The sequence below is a fragment of the Rhinolophus ferrumequinum genome, chromosome 21, assembly GCF_004115265.2.
Source record: "Rhinolophus ferrumequinum isolate MPI-CBG mRhiFer1 chromosome 21, mRhiFer1_v1.p, whole genome shotgun sequence".
NCBI classification, from domain to species: Eukaryota; Metazoa; Chordata; class Mammalia; order Chiroptera; family Rhinolophidae; genus Rhinolophus; species Rhinolophus ferrumequinum.
The window spans coordinates 17,673,478-17,694,772 of NC_046304.1; the positions used below are offsets into that span (position 1 = coordinate 17,673,478).

Genomic DNA, 21,295 nt, shown 5'->3' on the forward strand with positions numbered 1-21,295 from the left:
CTGGATGGCTCAGTTGGTTAGAGCGCGAGCTCTCAACAAGGTTGCTGTTCAATTCTCGCATGGGATGGTGGGCTGCGCCCCCTGCAACTAAAGATTGAAAATGGCAACTGGACTCGGAACTGAGCTGTGCCCTCCACTAGATTGAAGGACAACGACTTGGAGCTGATGGGGCCCTGGAGAAACACTGTTCCCCAATATTACCCCCCCCGAAAAAATAAATTAAAAAAAAAATACTATGAACTGCCTGCCTATTAAAAAAAAAAAAAAAGACCTAGGCAGACAATCAGCTCTAATGCGTCTTTTGGAGCAAAAATTAATGTAAGTATATTAATACTTATAGTAAAATAAGACCGGGTCTTATATAAGACCGGGTCTTATATTAATTTTTGCTCCAAAAGATGCATTAGAGCTGACTGTCTGGCTAGGTCTTATTTTTGGGGAAACACGGTATCAGGGTGTCACTGATACCAAATCCTCTCGTGGACAGGACTATAGTATGTGTATACGTTGATATATGCTAGCCATCAGGGAACCACAAAATAAAACCATGAGATATCACTCCACCCACTGGAATGGGTAAAATTAAGACAAACAAAAAGACAAAAGATGTTTAAACACCTACAAGTATAAGCAAGAATGTGGAGCAACTAGAACTCTCATACATTGATGGAATATATTTTGGTACTATTTTAGAAAACTAACAATATCTACTAAAGCTGAATGAACATATACATACCCTATGGATCAGCAAATCCATGCCTAGGAATTACCCAATCAAAATACATACATACATACACACAATGTATATATACATATATACATAAAATTTACATACAAGTACAAAAATATTCCTAAAAGCATTATTCATAATAACCACAAATAGGAATCAACTCCATGTCCATCAATGGTAGATGGATAAATACTATTCAATTTAGATAACAAGCAAAATTAATCTATGGTGTTAAAAATCAAGGTGGGGAGTAGGCTGGGAAGGGATTTGAGGGGAGCTTCTGTGGTACACGTAATGTTCTATTTTTGAACTGGTGTGTTCAGTCTGTGTAAATCCATTAAACTATATATTCGGGTACATGTACTTTCTTTATGCATGTTATACAATTTTTAAATTTATTAAGAAGGTTCTGTAACTTGGCATGGATTTATCGTAGGTGGAACCTTGTATCAAATAGAGCTTTTTGGCTATTGTGGCAGAAACCCAATTTAAATTGGTCCAAGAGAAAAAGGAACAGTATTGATTTAAGTACAGTGGTACCTCGGTTTTTAAATGTCTCCATTGACAAACATTTTGGTTTATGAATGCCGTAAACCCGGAAGTAAATGTTTTTGTTTTCGAACATGACTCAGAAGTCAAACATGTCACACAGCTTCCGCTGAGTGCAAGATCCTGAGGCCTAGCTGTCACCTGTTTTCGAATGTTTCAGAACTCCAACGGTCTTCTGGAACGGATTATGTTCGAAAACCAAGGTACCACTGTATCTAAGAAATACATATGCCTCACTAGAGCCAGAGACTCAAAAGCAATCATCAGGTCTGTCTTCCTCTCATTCGTTTTCTTTTGTGTGGGCTTTCTTCTGTCAGGCAGTCAGGTACTCATTGTCCCATGCAACTCTGGACTTACCTCATCGTCACCTTTGCCAATGCTAGTGGAAAACATCTCTTTTAAGTTCTGACAAATCTCTGAATTGGCCTAGCCTGAGTCACATACATTTCCTGGAGCCTATTCGATCCCATTTGAATCACTGAACTGAGTAGTGAAGGGGTACTTCCCAAGGTTAACGCACTGTTTCCAGAAAAACAGTCAAGGCACTGTTTCCAGAAAAACAGTGAATGAATGCCAGAGGCAAAAAAAATCTATCTGGGAAAAGACATAGAAGAAACCTTTAATTTGCAGCTTCTCCTTGAGTTAGGTCAAAGCTAATAATATACAGTTGACTCTTGAACAACACAGGGGTGAGGAGGTTAGGGGCACCAACCTCCCACATAGTCGAAAATCTGTGTATAACTTTTGATCCCCCCAAATTTTACTACTAATAGCCTACTGGTGACCAAATGGAAGCCTTGTCAATAACATAAACAGTCAATCAGCATATTTTGTATGTTGTATGTATTATGTACTATATTCTTACAATAAAGTAAGATAAAGAAAATGTTAAGAAAATCATAAGGAATACATTTACATTATTGAAAAAATTTGCATATAATTAGACTCACACAGTTCAAACTCATGTTGTTCAAGGGTCAACTGCATATAGCTTTTCCTAGCTAAAGCATCCAAGCTACTTTGTGAAAGTCTCTGAACTTCTGGAAGAGGGAAATCAACAGCTTATCAGATCCCTCAGACTCCAGTCTCTCCCTCCTAGACTGTATCTTGCATACTACGGTTAATCTTTTCAATATATGGCTCTACTTATAACCACCCTAACAAAGGAACCAAATTCTCTATCAAAGTTGAAGATTTTTAGCCTGTCATTCATGGTCTTCCATGATCTCACCCTAACTTTTTCAGAGTTACATTACACTGCATTCCTCTGTGCACACTGAGTCAGTGCTTTTTAAGTGTTTGCGTTGATCTATTTTAAAATATTAGGATGTAACTGATATTTAATGTGTCATTAAAGAGATAAGAGCATTAGCTTTCATGTTACTTTTCTGGTTTCAAAAGTATAGTAAAATGATTATGAATGCTTAATTTGATCCTTAATATAATTTTCCAAAAGTCAATATTCTTATTAAACTAAGTTTATCCTAAAAATAAAACGGGGTAACTCTTTATGATAAAGTGTAAGAGATATAAATAGCACTTTCTTAATGGGAAGACCTGTTAGAGAACTATTTTCTCCATACCATTCATCCTTTTCCCATGAATAAATTATTTACAATATTTAATTTCAAGTAATAAGTTTCAAAGACTTAGTACCGAGATTCTAGTGTTTTTTTTTCTGATACATAAATGGAAGCTGTAATAAGCTATATAAAACAAGACATGTTCATAAATAGGCCAGCTGGATCTTTAGCTAATTTCATTTAGGCTAAATGGCTCCATCTTTTCACACTTAGCTAAAACTAATTTATATACATAACCAATTTACTAACTTGCTAGGGTTTCAGAATCAAAGTGATTTTTAATGAAAAAAAGAGAGGAACTGTGGCATAAATGAGTGACTATTTTTAAAATAAAATACAAGCATGAATTAAATGTATAAACATATCACTATTTTTATTTTCAGTTAAGCCAAGTATGCTGTGAGCTAAAGTTATTTAGACAAGATGTATATCCATATTTTACACTTTCAAAACAAGGTATAACAATATTCTCTATTGTTCAAATCCACATAATTTTATCTGAAACATTTATAAAACAAACAGTTCCTGCAACAATACCAACATTAGGAGAGTTGTTTAAATTATTTTTTAATGGTTGTAGTGGAACTAATTTTTCTCATAAAGTTCCTACTGGGACTTAGCACACTCTTTAGGTTGTCTGAATACAACCAAGAATGTGTTGGTTCATAAGTAAATATTATATATCTAATTAAGTATTATATATCAATTCAGTCAAACATTCAAGATAAAAGGACTGACTTTTGACTTAAACCTAAATCAAAAATGAATTTTTAAAATATATATTCAAAATATCCTCCCAACCACTGTTAACATACTTCTTTATGTGTTCACACAGCATCTTGCAGGAATATTCAATCATCTTCTTTCTCAATATATGTCTTTGCGTTACCACGTGCCATTTGCCTGGCCAAGTACCTGTCTCTCGCTGACATTACAGTTTCTTCATTGTTCCGCTTTGCAAACTTGTTCACTGCCTCATCTAGTCTCTCTTGTTCTTTGCCAGTCTCTTGGCATTCCTCTGTGATGCTGTGTTTTGTTCCCAGTGATGTTTCAGAACTAGAGGGTTTCTCTGGGTTTCTTTCTTTGTCCTTTTCCATGTTTCTCATTTTGTGGGATCTTTCCTGGTCAAGAAACCTATCTGTCGCCCTAGAGTTCGGGCTGCTTTCCTTTCTGTCTCGCTTTCTTTCTGAAGACTGACCACTTGTTTCTCGTTTTTCTCTATCTCGGTATTTATCACTGTCTTCATGTCTTTCTTTCCTTGCTTTCATCTGCTCTTCCTTTTCTTTGCTTTTCTCTTCCTTCTCTTCTCCTTTCTCACTGTGTTGGTCATGATCATTTCGTTGTCTCTCTCTTTCTTGTTCTCTTCTGGGATATTTCTCCCTTTTCCATTCTCTGTCATTTCTTTCTCTTTGGTCTCTTGACCTCAGTTTATCTTCTTGTTCATGCCTCTTCCAGTGGGAATCTCTCTGACTGGCCTCTCTGTGCCTGTGGGAATCCTTCTTTTCTTTTCGGTAATCACGGTCAGTATAATAGTTCTGGTCCCTGGATTGTCTCTCTTGATGCTGATCTTCCCTTTTCTCATGTCCTCTTGACTTGGAACTTTTTGTGTGGTGTTTGGTACCATGTTCTCTTTCTTCACTAGATGACCGTGAATGGGTTTGATTCCTGTGAAGCTTGGAGTCATTCATGGAGGTCTCTATGCTCTTTTCCCTTCTGCAATTTCCTCTTTCTTCCATTTTATCATCCTCACTGCTGCTAGCATTCAAGTCACTGTCTGCATCTAGGTTTTCCTCTACTTTCACAACAGTTTGGAGAATGGATTTCTCATGTGTTCTGTTCTCTGAACTTACTTCATCGGAATAACCCCTTGGTTTTTCTTCCTTTATCCCAGACCTTCAAAAAAATAATATAACACTAAATGCCATATTATCAACTGTAGTAAGCAAATGAAGTATTCATATAATTCTACTCAATAATTAAGTCAACACAATAACAAGTATATATACTTTCTGATTATCCAAATGTAAAAAAGGTCTATTTACCTTGCAAACATCTGCAAACTAGCCTTCTCTAACCATTCAGAATATTTTCATTATTGGAAGAAGTGAAAAAGATAGTAAGCCCTTCTGTACTGGACTACTACAACCCTAAGGCAGGGGTCTGTACAAGGTCTTTTTGCTAATAAGCAATAGACAAAGAAAACTTGGGAAAAGTAAGATATATTCTGGACCTTAGTAGTTATTTTTACAACATAAAATTCAAGCTGTGGCTCTTTGTTAGATTTTTTTTTTTCTCCTAAAAAATTTTAAGGAAAGTCCTGGACATAAATGAAATTTTTTCACAGCAAAATGGTGACAAAATCTAACTCTAAATAGCACTAAATAAACACTCTTATGATTAAAAAGGCACCAGCATCCTGATATATCCCCTGGCACTTACCACAACAAAAGGGAAACATGTAAATACATTCACCTATTACAATCAATAACACTATAAATGTTTGTATCATGTACATCTTCCCAGCTGATAAGTGTGGTTAGTTTATTTACATTACTCACACATTCATTCTTACTAATCACACAAACAGCAGTAAGTATGGTTCTCTAGAAATTGCTAGCAGAACTGTCTTGGCTAACGTACTCACTAATAATTAGGAATTCTATCAGACTTTGAGAAGTGCAATATTCAGTGACATTATGAAGTATCATGGCCGGCCTCACAATCATTCCAGATGAAACTCTAATAGAAAACTTATTTTCTATTCAAAAATCTCAACCTTCAAATATACTTAAGAATCATAATTCTCATCAATTTTGTAACCAAAAACTAGCGGATGGGGGTTGGGGTAGAAAGAATAAACCCAATTCCCTCTCTTCATCCTTAATTCCATTCTCCTGCCTCTCCTCTTTCCCGAGCTACACAGAGTCAAATCCTCTTATCTGAATGTTTCTGTTCCCCCAAAAAAGTTTACTTAAATACAAGTTAGAAAACATTCTCCCTTTTACCTTCAGCTATACACTTATGGCATAATCATTTCACCATTCCTGTTTAAAACGTTACAATTTTATCCAAAAATCCTCCAATCCTTCCTTTTCAGGACAGTACTGGTAGAAATGTCTATAGAAACGATCATGTCCATATCTGTGCTGTTTGATAATAAGGTAGCCACTAGCCAAATGTGGCAAGTGAGTACGTAAAATGTGGCCATTGTTACCAAAATTTTATATTTAGTATTAAACAGCCACACATTTCTAGCCCTTGACATGTGCATCTTACTTTTTATGGAGGCTGGGTCCTATTTATGAAAATCACCCATGTCTCTTTTTATATACTACCTGAACATGCATATAGAATTACTGCAGAAGAAAAATTACCTTGAACTAAATCTGTAGGTTTTTAAATTAAGAAACTGTAAATCCTTACTCATTCATTCAATTAGGTCAGGTTTGGCTGACAAAACAACATGCAATCCTCTATCTTTCAGAGGGTTAAAACGATCCCATAACCACAGATCATGAACAGTATCTTTCTTCTAAATGTTCCATATGTCACGTCTCACCTGGCTTCACGAAAGCTGCATGTAGGTACTTCCTCTTCACCAACTGCTTGATTTAATAGGTGTCTATAAAATCCACTGAGATCTTTCTGCTTGGTTACATCCAAACGTGCTAAGAGAGAAAGCAAAAGTGAGAATATATTCAACAAAGCAAAAATGCAGTTCAGTTTTACAGGTAGAGAGTATATAACATACACAGGGTGTAAACTATTCTCTAGATCAGGGTTGGCAAACTAAAGCCTATAGGCCAAATTTGGCCTGCTGCCTATCTTTCTAAATAAACTTCTATTGCAACTTAGCCCTTGTTCATTTGTTTATGTATCGTCTAGGCCTGCTTTTGCGATACAAAGGCAGAGCTGAGTAGTTCCAACAGAGATCATACGGTACACAAAGCTTAAAATGTTTATTATCTGGTCCTTTACAGAAAATTTGTTGACTGGTGCTCTAGATGACACACAGTACATGCTTAGACCAAGTCTTACAGATTTGGTTTTCTTCCTTAAAAGTTGATGAGCACTTGCCAAGTAAGCTATTTATAAGTACATATTTTAGTTAGATCCTGAGAAATGATCATGACTAGAAAGCACTGAAATAAGGCACTATGATATTCTTTGGCCTCTGCACATCTTTGTTCTTTCTTGAATTAATGTTATTGTTTTTCTAAATGCCCAGCTAATGCTCCTTGGGTGGTATTCCTCTAGTTTTCTCATCCCAGAAAATATAACTAGGATTTAAATCTGTTTGTATTGCTTCTGATAAATGTCATGGTATTGTGCCTTATAATCAACGTTTCTACATTTGGAATCATTTTCCAAGGCAACGATTTATGATGACCAGAGGTTTAAGCAACAAAATGAGATGTAAGTGAAAAGTTCAGAAGTTATAGTTACTAAGAGTACAACTGTGTTTTCAGTTAAAATTTCCTGTTTTATAATACTACACAATACCATATTTTGTACATTGAATTCATATACATGAATTATAACCACATGAAGTTTGGGGACGGAGCAAACAGCTAACCAGAGGGCAGAATTCTGCTGCTTGTTTTCTTCTACCCTCTCCCTCTTCCATTTCACCTTCAAGTGCAGCAGCTCTCTTTTCTCTTTCCTCCTCTTCAGCTCTTTCTTGCAGTTTTTTCTTATAAGCAGATGTCACAAATGCTTCTTTATCATCAAATTCTCCCTTTTCCATTTCTCGTTCTCTTTGTATTTTCTTTTCCATTCTTTTTTCTTGTTCCTTTTTCCTGATCTCAACTGCTTTTAGTAAGTTGTGAATATACTTGGGCTAGGTAAAAAAATAAGATTTAGGAAAGAGTCAAAGATAATTGTTAATATTCTATTTTTTATCATGAATTCATTAAGATAGAAACGTCTAGGCCAAACAGGTAGAAATGTCATCTTCTGAAAAGTCAATATAAATTAACCAGCAAGATTAAAACTAAAATTCTCTTCAATAAAAATGTTAAGTGTAAAGACCAAAATTATTCAAAGTGCTATTTTACTTTTTTTTTTTAAATCTTAAAATAAGTAATTTTCCCCTTTTAAATGGTATTGTCTTAATGGTTCTTCAACAGATACGTGAATCAAAAAGATTCCTACTAGTTTTTCACATTAGTTAAAATATGATTATTTAAAATAGTAGATTTAATATAATTTTATACCACCACTTTATTTGTAGATACTGTAAGATGCAAAGATCCTTAAAAATGAGTTTGCACTTGTGAAAAAATAAGTGTGACAGAAAGTCTGAACTTACTTCAATTCTCCTGGCCCTCAAATTTTTTTCAAACTAAAAATCTGATCATGATATGTATAGATGATTCAGTTACTAGGTAGGAAGTAATAAAAAATGATGATGACAAAATACAAATAAAGATGAACAAGAGCAGGACAAAGACTTTCTAAGAAAAATTTTTCAAAAAATTATTTGCAAAGGTTTTAAAGTAAAAAATAAAATTTACAAAACTGTTAAGATAATTCACTTGCTCCTGCTGCAATACTAAATGTATTACTAACTGGAATGTAAATGCAATACTAACTGGAACTAGGAGCTCTTCACACTTCAAACACCTAAAAGCTTTTTTGTAGATCATCTTCATGCTGAAATAAAATTAAGATACAAAATGCAGATCAAGGTCAAAGAAAGTTTGTATTTTCAGCTACAAACCTTTCGGTCCTTTCCCAAAAGTAATTTGGGATTATTTTCTTCCTTTTTTTTCTGCATTTCATCATAAATACTGTCATATTCATATACAGTAGAGTCTTCTGCAAGGGCCTTCTGGATTTCCAATTTGGTCTTAAAAAAAAATTAAACATGTTTCAAAAATATGAGCCAGCTAAAAAATCTAAGTAATTTCTTGAGAAAGGATTAGAAATCAGAAATACATGATAAAATTATATCAATCACATTTTAAGACAAAAAATATAAACATCAATTCTGGAGTCAGGCTACCTGGGTTTGAATCCTGGCTTTACACTTACTAGCTACTTTGGCAAGTTTGTTTAATCTCTTTTTTGTGTTTCAGTTTTCCTCATCTAAAAAATAATGAGGATAATTGTTATCTACCTTCCAAGTTGTTGTGATCATTAAATAACTTAATAAACTTAAAATACTTAGCCTGACAGAAAGTGTTTAATAAACGTTAGCTATTATTATTTATTCATCTGTACATAAATAGAAGTATTCACATCAAAAGGTCAAAAGGTCCAAGGTATGACTTAGAAATATCTAACCTTGGTTTTGAGATGCTTATATTATATTATAATGGATTATATTGTATTATATTATATTATATCATACTATATTATACTTTATCTTTTTTAATTGAGTTACCAAATATAATGTTCAGTTCCCAAATGGTAGGAAATACTTTTTAAAAAGCTCCCAACATAAAAGTGGGGACATTCTGTAATTAACATTTTTTGTAATTTTAATTATATAAAGTCCTCTGCCTTTTTTCATCACGTTCCCTTTGTTTTAAATGTTCTTCCTCCTGCTTTCAGGCCATCAAAATCTTATCTAGCACTTCAGAGCTAAGCTCAAATTCTACCTCTTAAATAAGGCCACCTCTGAGGACTTTTACCTCCAATGATCTCTGTCTGATGGCACATTCTATACTGCAATACTTAGCTCTTAATGATATGCTTGATGTTATTGCTTTCTAGTTGTTTTACAAATCTTAGTCTGTTGCGCTGGCTTGTAAGTTCCTGAGACCACACATTTTTACTTTTTCTTTAATTGTTACATTGCCTATTGCAAGGTGGAACACAAGAGGGATCCTTTTTAAGTGACAGGGTGATACCATAATTATTCAAAGAACCGACCTGATATTCTCAGGTTTTTGCAACAATTAAGACTCTGAAATGAGGTACATGCTATCTTTTTTATGGAATACTGTTTTAAGACATAAAAAATTTTTAAATTTTCTTACTTTTCAACATTTACTTTAACCTTAGAAAAACAATGATTCTCCTGCCTACATGGTGAATTAGCGCTGCTGCTCCCTCCTGAAACCCAACCTGGAGAATCTAAGAAATAATAACCACCATGACAATAAAAAGCAAGGGAAAAGGGACAGTAAGGCTGTTTTAAATAGACAACATGCCTTTGTACTGTTGGGAGAGTGGCAGGAGCACTTTTGTAGAAATGTTATTAACTTCAGTCTCAAAACACATAAAGCAAAAAACTGAACAGAAATCTAAGGAAAAACAGACAAGTCCACACCCATAGTAGGGGATTTTAACATATGTCTCTCAGGAATCAATAGGACAGACAAAAAAATTAGTATGAATATTCATGGATTAACAATTGACCCAATGGAAACATATAGAACATTTTTCAAGCATAGAAGCAATATTTATAAAAACTATTTATTGGACCATAAAGTTAATCTCAACAATTTTAAAGACATGAAACAATACAATGCATGATGTTGGAACACAAAGAAATTATGCTAAAAATCAGTAACAAAAAATCCCTATATGTTTAGAAAAATCAATCATAATGGAAATTAGAAAATATTTTGAACTGAATACCAAAAATGCTACTTACCAAAATTGTGAGATGCAGCGATACCAGTGTTTAGAGGAAAATGTATAGCTTTTAAGTACATAAATTAGAAAAGAAAAAGGGCAAAAAAACAGAGCTAATGCACCCATCTCAAAAACTCAGGAAAATAAAATACACCCAAAGACAGCAGAATGAAGAAAACACTCATTTGTAAGGCAGAAATTAATGAAGTAGAAATAAACTTATAAAACATATTTATCATTAGCTCCTTAAGACCCATCAAACCTTGGAATTGTCAGATGTTTATATTTTTTTTCAATCTGGATAATTACATTGAAGGATAAGAAAAATTACAGGCTAACTTCACTTGTGATGCAAAACTCAACAATTGTACAAAAATCCTTAATCAAATTTTAGTAAACCAAATGCAATGATATATAAAAAGAATACTACGTTATGCCTATGTTGGGTATAACATTTATGTGAAGTTATGATTGATTTTTCTAAAGTTAAATCCATCTTATTTTATTGGTATGAATTCAGCATGGTCATAAAACGTATTATCTTTTCTATATAGTTTACTCGTGATTTAAACAAATAAACAAACAATGAACAAAACCTCAAATCAAGATCAGAAAGAACTTCCTTAACTTGACAACAGATATCTACCGAAGACCCACAGCAAATATTTAATGACATATGAAGTTTATCCAATGAAACAGAGAATAACATGTTGTCATCACTTGAGATTCAGATAAAAGAATGAAAAAAAAGAAAAAAAAAGTGATCTATTAGGTAAAGTATACCATTTCTAAGAGTATTTTCTCTTAGATTTAATAAATGCAATCAAACTAGTATTCTTCATGATAAAAGTTTGGGATAAAAGTAGAAGACAAGAGGTGAAACCTCCACGTGGAAAATAATGTGAAAAGGAGGTGGTACAGATAGGAGATCACAGCAGCAGCAAGCAGGTTAGAGGTACTGAAGAACTGCAGCAGCATTCCCCATTTCCAAGCAAAGTATGAAAAAGTCCTACTAAACAGAAAAAGTGGCTGTGAACAAGTCCGAGTGAAGAATGAAATTAGATTTGGGATTTATGCTTTAAGTTTAAGTGATCATGAAAAGGCAGCACAAAAATGTCAAAAGAACACCAGAAAACAAGACACCTACATGACCTTGGAGAAGTTACCAGACTCTCTGGAACTAATTCTCCCATCTATACAGTAAAAAGTTGAACTCGATGTTCTCTCTAAAAGTCTACTGAACTCTAAAATTTGGATTCAAAGCACTCCAGTATTTATGTCAAAGAAATCACAGTTTAATTTAATGATTTTATGAGTGTATCAAAGCATTGTGAGGCTGCTGAGTTTCACAACACACTCCATTAGGAAACTAAGGTATTATCTTAAAATAACTAAATACATAATTCTGTGCCCAGTCCCCAGGGAGGCAGTAAAACACAGAAGCTAAAATTTCCCTGCCTAGTCTGAACATACCTTATGAAAGTCACGTAAATCCTTTTTACCTTCAATCCTCAATTATAAAATGGGGATTATGAGTATCTATCTCATAGGATTGTGGTAAGAATTAAAATAATTCTTAGGAAGTAGCTGCTATAATGGCTGGCGCATAGAAAGTACCTAACAAATTCATCCTTATGCTGAATTCTAGTTAGCTAAGGGACAAGTGGGTGTCAAAAATTATAGAAAATGTGGAGGGACAAAAAATTAAAACTGAAAAAAGGTACTTTGTTATTGTTTAATTTCATTATGTTCTGCAGCAGCTAAATCTAAGATACATTAGTGTAATAGAAAAATTAGTAAGCCTTCAGGCTTACTTCTGTAATTACCTGTGTGATCATGAGGGGTAATTTATCCTTTTGAAGTTTCAGATTTCTTAATCAGGACCATGAAAAGATTTGTAAGAATTTGTAAAAAGATAATGTATGTATATAAAAACTGCTTGGAAATATACCAAGTACTATATAAAGATAAAGTGCTAGCAAGTCTATTAAAAATTATCTGATATTCCCTTCTTGGTACATGAATTTCAAATAATTATGGAATTGTGAAATCACTCTTATTGTGAAGAATTATTTTAGCAAGTAAGCTCACTAGCAGGAATAAACCATATAATCCACTATCACGACTACTCAGTCATCTAAAAGCAGAAATGGGTTTAATGTACAACAGAGCAAGAAAGAGCTAATTCTGCACTGTTTTTTTTCCTTTAAAACATATACAGGTAACCAGAAATCCATATAAATCAAGAAACATCTTACACATTATCAAAAAACAAGGGTCAAGATAAAATTATTTCTTTACACACACCTATTTTGTTTAGTCTCAGCACCTAGATACCAAAACTAATACTTAAAAATATGAGCTGAAATACTTCACCAAATGCATTTAACTCACTCTTCCACCTTACCTGTTTCATTGCTTGCTTTTTAGCAGCTTCCCTCTGAAGGCTTTCACTCACGGAGGTCTATGACACAGAAAAATGTTGTCATTGTTTAACAGTTCTTTTCCAATATTCTGGTTGGCAACTGGTTCCATACTTACAGTTAAAAATAGAAACATAATATTATAAATTAACATTTTCAAGGTCTTTTCCCTCAATTTTTGGAAACAAATGAATTTTCATTGTAAACCATCAGATAAGGCTGTGAGGTGTAAGAGAAAACAGAATAGTATAGGACTTTTAGTCCCAACTTCACACTAAGCCACCAATCTCTATGGATTTCAATCTGCTTTGTGTGCTCATGTGAATGTGTATGTGTGTGCACGTATTACGTGAGGAAGGACTGGTCCCTTCCAACACTAAAATGGTATGATTCCCAGCAACAAAGGCACAATTATTTTAATATTCAACACTGAATATATCAAGCTCTTAGTATATGCTTAAGGTTTACGGGCAGTAAGAACTGAGGTTATAATCAGTCAATAAATGTGTACTGAAATGCCTACCATATCAAGCATTGTTCTAGCTCCTGAAGATAGCAGAAAAACAAGAAAAGTCTTTGTCCTTGAGAGAGAAACAGTCTGAAAGGGAAGACAAATAACTAAAGAGATAATTGTAATATAAATGTGATAAGCAATATAATAAAGGGATTTTTAAAAAGGGGCTGTGGGAGAACAGAGTAGAAGAAAACTAAATATATGAGGAATCAAGAAAGCCTTCCTAAGAGGCATGGCATTAGACCTGAATCAAAAAGAATTTAAGAGATGGCAAGAAGTATAGGAGGTACCTAGCAACCTAAGAAAAAAATTAGAATACTTAAGTAAAATATTTCCTTAAAAGTATAAGGCTTTGTAAACATACTAACCAACACTAAAACGAACACTTTAAAAAGGTGAATGTTATGGTGTGTGAATTATCTTTAAAAAACAATAAATAAGGCTACTGATAAATTTATTTTTAATTAAAAATATAAGCCTCAGGCCTATGACTATAGTTCTCCAGACTATTGGCATTTGCTGTTTTAGCTGTATAGTATCAACTGGTGCTTCCTTTGTTTTTCATGGCAACAAACAACAAAATAAACAAACCTAATTCTAGTTCCCTATGACCATGGAGACAAAGTTAACACACAAAGGCCATACAAGTAATAGAAAACTTACTTAATAAATTAAAACAAGTGTACAGGCAAAGAACTACGGACATTTTAGATAGTAAATTGACTCCAACTAGAGGAAAAGATGTTGATAACAAAAAATAGTAATAGTAGCTAACATTTATAGAGCCAGGTGCTATGCTAACCTGTCATGTGCTATGACACTTTTTTCACTAATTAGAGTATCAATTTTAAACATTAAAATATTAAATATGTTAATAAGCATCTCATGAAATTCTTCCCAACATATTTTTATGTCTCAGTATAATTCGTGTAAATTTATTTTTCTTCATGACTGAGTTAGTTAGCAATATCCTCAGACTTTTACTTGCTTTTATTATTTTTCCTATCTCTCCTTCAGTCTGTCACAATGTACCTGCTGTCACTTTAAAACTGGTTGCTTCAACTCAAACTACTGAATTTGGAAAAATAAAACACAAGGCTATTACTTTTCGGACTGTAGAATAAACAGACTGGAAAGGGCTTTTCCAATATAAAGTATACATACTTTTGAGACTTCTCAAGAGGCCTTTTCCATGTTTATAGCTGTTTAGAAGGATGAAGTCTGACTTTTGAAAAAAATCGGATGTGATTACTTATAGGATGATAACATCATGGAGGAAGTACAGTAATTTCACACATCCTATTCACAGACTTACAGCTGCGGAATTCCAATGGCATCAGTGGATAAAGAGGTAACTATGAACTAAAGCTGAAAAAGTCAGGGAGAATTACCTCTTTCTGAAGCTCATCTGATTCTCAGTTTTCTACCTAAAGAAACTCTGACAATACTATTAAAGCTGATGACAACTTGTTTAAACACATACAAAAAGTTAAAAATGAAGAGTAGCAGTAAAACTTTTAGTTGTTTCTGTAAGAGTGATCCTGCATTAAAATCAATAAATGTATTAAATATTTTAAAATCTTCCATATAATAAACATAAGAAACTGTAGTCTAGATCCACACTGGAGATAAAAATAACTAGTAAAATTAAAAAAGCAGGATCAATAAGATTTTAAAGATCAAGTCTTTCCAAGTTTTTAGAGTTATCCTTAAGTTAAAATACCAATACAAATTTTAAGACTCAACTTTTAATCTGGTTTCCATAAAGAGGAAGGTTATGTGACAGAAGAAAAAAATGACAAAAGCAGATCCTCCGGCATAAGTCAGGGAAGGTTTCAACTTACTGAACTCGGCAAGAGATGAAACAGATTTCATACATGTGTGTTAGCAATAAAATAAAACAAAAAGTACCAACATATCAGCCTCTAACTTTAGATTGCCTATACAATATGGTACAAGGAGGAAGTACAGAATAATGGTCACAGTGAAGGCTCTGGAATCTGAGTTTCAATCTGTCCCCTCTCTTTTACTAGGTGTGTTATTCCAGGTATGTTACTCACCTATTAATATATAATAGTACCTACCTCATAATCTGAGGATTAAATGAGATAATATATAAAAAATGCTTAGCAAGCATCTGGCTCAAAATGCTCAATTAAGAGTTAGCTATCATTATTACCATTGTTATTACCATGCTCATATTTAAGAATATGGGGCTTGAAGAAATGCTTATATTTAAATAAACTAAAATTAAGTTATGGGAAAAGAGTAACTGTAGGTTTTTCCCCCCTTGGAGTATTATAGTTAAACCAAAGTGTTCACCAGAAAAGTATGTAAACTATGCTCCATTTTATAGTAATATTTATCAGTGTACGTAATAAAATATAAGATTGGCATTTATTTGAAGTTGTATAGTATGACTCAATTTTCATCTATGGAAACAGGAAAATCTATTCTGTTAAATATTTAAAAGGCTGTACATGTCTTCTTTTGTGTTTTAAGATTCCGTAAGGTTTCATATTCACTAAATCAATAAAGAGGAAAATGGAAGATGCATACATCTGAATCCTTCACTAGCTATAGGAGCTATGGCATAGCTAGAAATGGGTTTTCTAGAACCAACAGTGGTTTTACCAGGAACTACTTGTAAAACACAATGTCCCAAAGCATAAGTAAATTAGAGAGAATTCTTCTTTGAGTGAGTCCTCTGCTGTACTGCTATAGTAATAATTGGATGGTGGGCCTTGATAGCCAGGGAAGGTCAACTGAATGGACATCTGCCTTTAATAACTGCCTTGGTTTGGGGTGGGAGTTCTTTTTAAAGATGTATATTTTTTAAACTTTATTTTGAAATAATTATAAATTCACAGGAAGTTGTAAAAAAATGTACAGGAAGTCCTTCACCCAGCCTCCCCCAATGTTAACATCTTGTATAACTGGAGTACAATATCAATACCAGGAACAAGATATTGGTACAAACCACAAAGCTTATTCACATTCACCAGTTATACGTGCACATATCTGCGTATGTATATAGCTCTATGCTATTTTATTACATGTATAGCTTTCTGTAACTACCACCACAATCAAGATACTTAATTGTACCATCACCACAATATTCCTTTGTGCTAATCCTTTGTAACCATACCCACCTCTTCTCTCCTATCCCTAATCTCTGGCAACCACTAATCTGTTCTCTGTCTCTGTAATTATTAGTTACTTCATGAATGTTAAATAAATGGAATCATTTTGAGACTTTTTTCATTAAGCATTATTTTAAATGAATGTATTTTGCTTAGTACTGATATTACAAAACACTTCACTTCTTGCCACAAAATATTCTAGCCTGCAAGTGACCTAAGAAAAAAAAGCTGTTAAAAAGATGATTAAGGGTGAATGTGACCAAACCACACAATACAGTTATTAACAAATTACTTTCAAAATTAGTAGGCAGGCAATTAATTATTCTATTTTATGTCTGAAGACCAGATCACAAGATAACACAAGAAAGTATTCATTAATGATGTCTTCTAATAAAACCATAAATTATCATTAGGTTTAAATTTTGGAAGACAAAAATTACTCCCTGTCAGAGCCTTTATCTTAAAGAAAAAATAACTCAATTTATAAATCAGTTCAAATGCAAACATTCTAACTGTCCTAAAAGTATAAAAACTGCCATATTGATCTTTCAAAATAGGCTTTCTATCAAAAATCTCAAGAAAATACCTTTAAAAGAACGTGTAGTCGTTCCTTACAAATGTTTCAACTTAATTCAATAAACATGTTCTGAGACCCTACTATGTGTTATAGCACTAAGAGTGGGGGAGGAGCCATATTTGGTCAACATCTTAATTTTTTATGTTCTACATAATCTGAGTCGGTAGGTTCCTATTAGATTCAACTGCAAATAAGAAATGGATGTAAAGAAAAAGAATATAAAATGCCCGGTCCATTTTATACGTACTAATAATATATAACCCCCCTCTACATACACACACACAGGATAAAGATGTGGCTATCAAATACAGGCACCACAAATTGCAGATTTAAGAAAAACACTACAACTGAATTTTCTTAATCTATTCTATTACCTCCTTGTTCTGTGTAGATAACAAAAAATTTTTAATCAATCTAATGTCTGTTTCACTGAACTGCAGTCAGACAGAGCTGACTAAATGAGAGACGATTTAAAAAATCTCTGCAGTTAGCTCAGGTTAATAGAGGAGAAAGTACACGATTGTGAACCTTATTACATCACTATGCATGTCTAGATGGGCTGCTTCCTGGATTGTGATAACACCCAAAGAGAAATATCAATAGTTCTGTATGTATTACTGGAACTCCCTCACCAATACACAAAATATAGTCTAGTGGCACTGGAAATACAGATATTGGACCATTATTCATATTATTAAAATACCTTTCTTTAGTCATAACATTTTTTTAATTAAAAATTAAGTTCTGAATGTCTTTTTTTTGCAGAAATTCTGTTATTCCATAACTAATAAATTACAAAGGGAAAAAAAAAATCACATGGGCTTCTTTCTCAAATATGCGATTTAACTATCCACTTATCCAAATTAACTCAGCTTAAGAAAAAACAGTTCAAGAATCAATCCTTCTTCAAATGGCTTATGGGTACAATTTTATGTTGTACTCTAAAAAGTTAGAAATGAAAACTTCCTGTTCTTTTTTTTTTAAACTTAGCAACAGATCATTTATTAAAAAGGTCCTACAACTCAGTAATCTCTATTATGAGTTTTATTTGTCCATATTCACATGACTCTTTTCTAAGTACAAAGCCTGTTTAAGAGTTGTGAAAAATACAGAGACTTTTCTTTATATAGGTTCATATAGGAAAAACAGATATGACTATGCACAAAAAAATTTAGAAAAAAGAAAATATGAATGTCCATTAACTATATGAAAAAATGACCAATCTTACCAGCTAAATAGATGAAAGGTACTATGATATTCACTGCATTACATAGTGGGATATCTATCCACATTAGTGAAAAATTTGAAGCAACCTAACTTTCAACATCAAACAATCCAGAACCAAAAATCTTGAGCAGCTCTGTACAATAGAACTTTCTGAAATAACTAAAATATGTAGTTATATATGGTAGCTATTAGTCACATTTGGCTATTGAGCGTGTGAAATGTGGCTACTGTGACTGAGGAACTAATTTTTAAATTTCATTTTAAGTTTAAAATCAAAAGTCTCTATGACATAGTGGCTACCATATTAGACAGCGCAGACATAGAGCACGAGTCAGCAAACTCTCTTTATGGACCAGATGGTGAATTTCATAATGAGATAGCTATCACTTCACACCTGTTAGAACGGCTATCATTAAAAAGACAAGAAACAAGACAAGCAAGTGTTGGAGATGATGCAGAGAAAAATGAACCCTCATACACTGTTGGTGAATGTAAGTTAGTACAGCCACTACGGAAACAGTATGAAAGAGTCCTCAAAAAATTAAGAAAAGAACTAACATATGATCCAATTATTCCACTTCTGGGTATTTAACCAAAGAATACAAACACAGGTGTGCATATATAGCAAACATCTAATTCGGAAAGATATACGCACACTATGTTCACTGCAGCATTATTTACAATAGCCAAGACATGGAAATAACCTAAATGACCATCGACAGATGAATGGATAAAGCAGATGTGGCACATGCATGCATGAACGCGTGCGCGTGCAAGCACACACACACACCAGAATACTACTCATCCTGCCATGTGCGACAACATGGATGTTGAGGGTATTATGCTAAGTGAACTAAGATGGAAAAAGACAAATATCGTATGCTTTCACTCATGTGTGGAATATAAAACAAAAGAACAATCAACAACAAAAATATATGAACCCATAGGCAGACAACAGATTGGTGGTTACCAGAGGGAAAGGGGAGTGGAGAGAGGGTGAGCCTGATGAAGTCTATATTGATGTCTAATCATAATGTTGCACACCTGAAACTTATACGGTGTTATAAACCAAGGTTATTACCTCAAATAAAAAATACGCTTTTAAGTTATTGAAGTAGAAGTGCACATAATACTTTTGCCCATATTTGATTGGCAAAATTAGTCACATGGCCTCAGTTAGCCAACGATAAAGTAGAAAATGTAATCTAACTGAGAAGCTATGTACCCAGCTTAAACTGTTAGTACAGAATGGAAGAACAGATTTTGCTGACTTATTAACAGTCTTCACCATAGGGATCACAAAAAACAAACAAACAAACAAAAACAGACTAAAGAGATTTTCAGTATCTAAAACCAACAATGAGTTAATATCTAAACCATATACGGGACTCTTATAAATCATAAAAAAGAAAGAAAATATAATAGAAAAGAGGGCAGTGAATATAAATGAGAAATTTATAGTAGAGTAATAAGGAATGCCTAGTAAATACATGAAGAAATACTCAAGTTCATTAATAATCAATGAAATGCAAAGTAAAACAACAAAGAATGGAAAATATTATGAAGTGAATGAAAAATATTATGAAATTCTTATGAAGATAAGAAGATGAAGAAACCGTGACCTCCAAGGGAATATAAATTGGTATAATCATTCCAGAAAGCAATCTGCCAGCACTTAGTGAAATAATGTATCTATATGCTCCCTGACTCAGAAGTCCCATTTTTGGATATATACCCCAAAAGAAACTCTCCGGTTTCTATTGGGACATGTAGGAGAATGTTTTTTACAATGATGTTGTGATAGCAGGGAACTGAAGGTAACTTACATGCTTATCTCTGAGGATATGGGATAAAATACAGTGGACGTATACACTGTAGTCAGAACCAACGAGGTATACACTGTATCATGTAGTATTGAGTGAAAAAAAAGATGGCATCTGTAATTCACTATTTATATATATAACACATACACACTCAAAACAACACAATATAAAAGGATACATGCATATTTAAGCATATATATCAAACACATCAGAGTGTGTTTAAAGGGGAATGGGATAGGAGATCAGGGACGAAGAGGAAAACAAGAACGTGGTGCAGGTTAAGAACATGAGTGTTCAATTAACTCATGAAATGAGAAGTACAATTAACAATTCTCTGTATGCTTCAAAAAACAAGTTTATTGCATTGTCAAAGAGACGTCACAGCTCCAGAAAGAAGACACTGACAGAGGCACACACACAAACATACAGAGACAGATAAGAAATGTCATGAAGGATGCAGTTCTGAAATAACAATCTGTTTCACGTGACGATTTCTCTGTAGCGGAAGATAGCAAAAAGCGGAAGAGGCATAAAAGGAATGCAAAAAGGAGGGTAAATTTGGTCTGCTCATAGGAAAACAGTTCTTGAACACCACATACAGCGTAAGAAGCAGATGAAAGGAAAAAACTCACAGCACGGTTCTCAATACCCTATGTTGCATTAGTCTTTAAAAAAAGCAGTAGAAAAACGTTTTATAATGTCTACTGAAAACGTATTTATTATAATTAATGATACCTCTACCAAACACTGCTAAATTCACCAATAAAACTACATTTTATTCCACTTAGAAACCCAAACTTATTTTCCAAAGGCATATCATTAACTATGCTGGTAATAACTAGTACACATATAATCAACAGTCAAGGTCTTGTAATCTTCCACACACAGGCAAAATTTTAATGAAATACACTTGGAAATGTATTTTTTCAAAAGACAAGCAACAGTTTGGCACCTAATATATAATCACAATGACCAAGTCAGGTGTGCAGCGTCCCCAGTACAGACTTTATTAGAGTTCAGTTATAAATAACACAATCTCTTGACATTGAAGATGTAGTTCTTGCAGATAAAACCCAAAGACAGGAAATGAATCTCCTCCCAAATGCTGCGTCTTATCTTAAAAGTAACCTCAAATTATT

At 33.5% G+C, this 21,295-nt stretch overlaps 1 protein-coding gene across 2 annotated transcripts in view; it reads right to left on the reverse strand.

Moving 5' to 3' along the window:
• Positions 1–3,212: 3,212 nt before the first annotated feature.
• Positions 3,213–21,295, reverse strand: part of NSRP1 (nuclear speckle splicing regulatory protein 1) — a 31,667-nt gene continuing 13,584 nt past the window's right edge. Inside the window, exons 3-7 of one of the 2 annotated variants that reach the window (XM_033090981.1) lie at positions 12,857–12,913; positions 8,585–8,713; positions 7,495–7,702; positions 6,422–6,530; positions 3,213–4,755 (exon numbers count right to left, since the gene is read on the reverse strand). In XM_033090981.1, coding sequence (XP_032946872.1) covers positions 3,714–4,755; positions 6,422–6,530; positions 7,495–7,702; positions 8,585–8,713; positions 12,857–12,913 — 1,545 coding nt within the window. In that variant the 3' untranslated portion in view covers positions 3,213–3,713. The remainder of the gene's footprint in view (positions 4,756–6,421; positions 6,531–7,494; positions 7,703–8,584; positions 8,714–12,856; positions 12,914–21,295) is intronic. The other variant, XM_033090982.1, reaches the window with a different exon arrangement.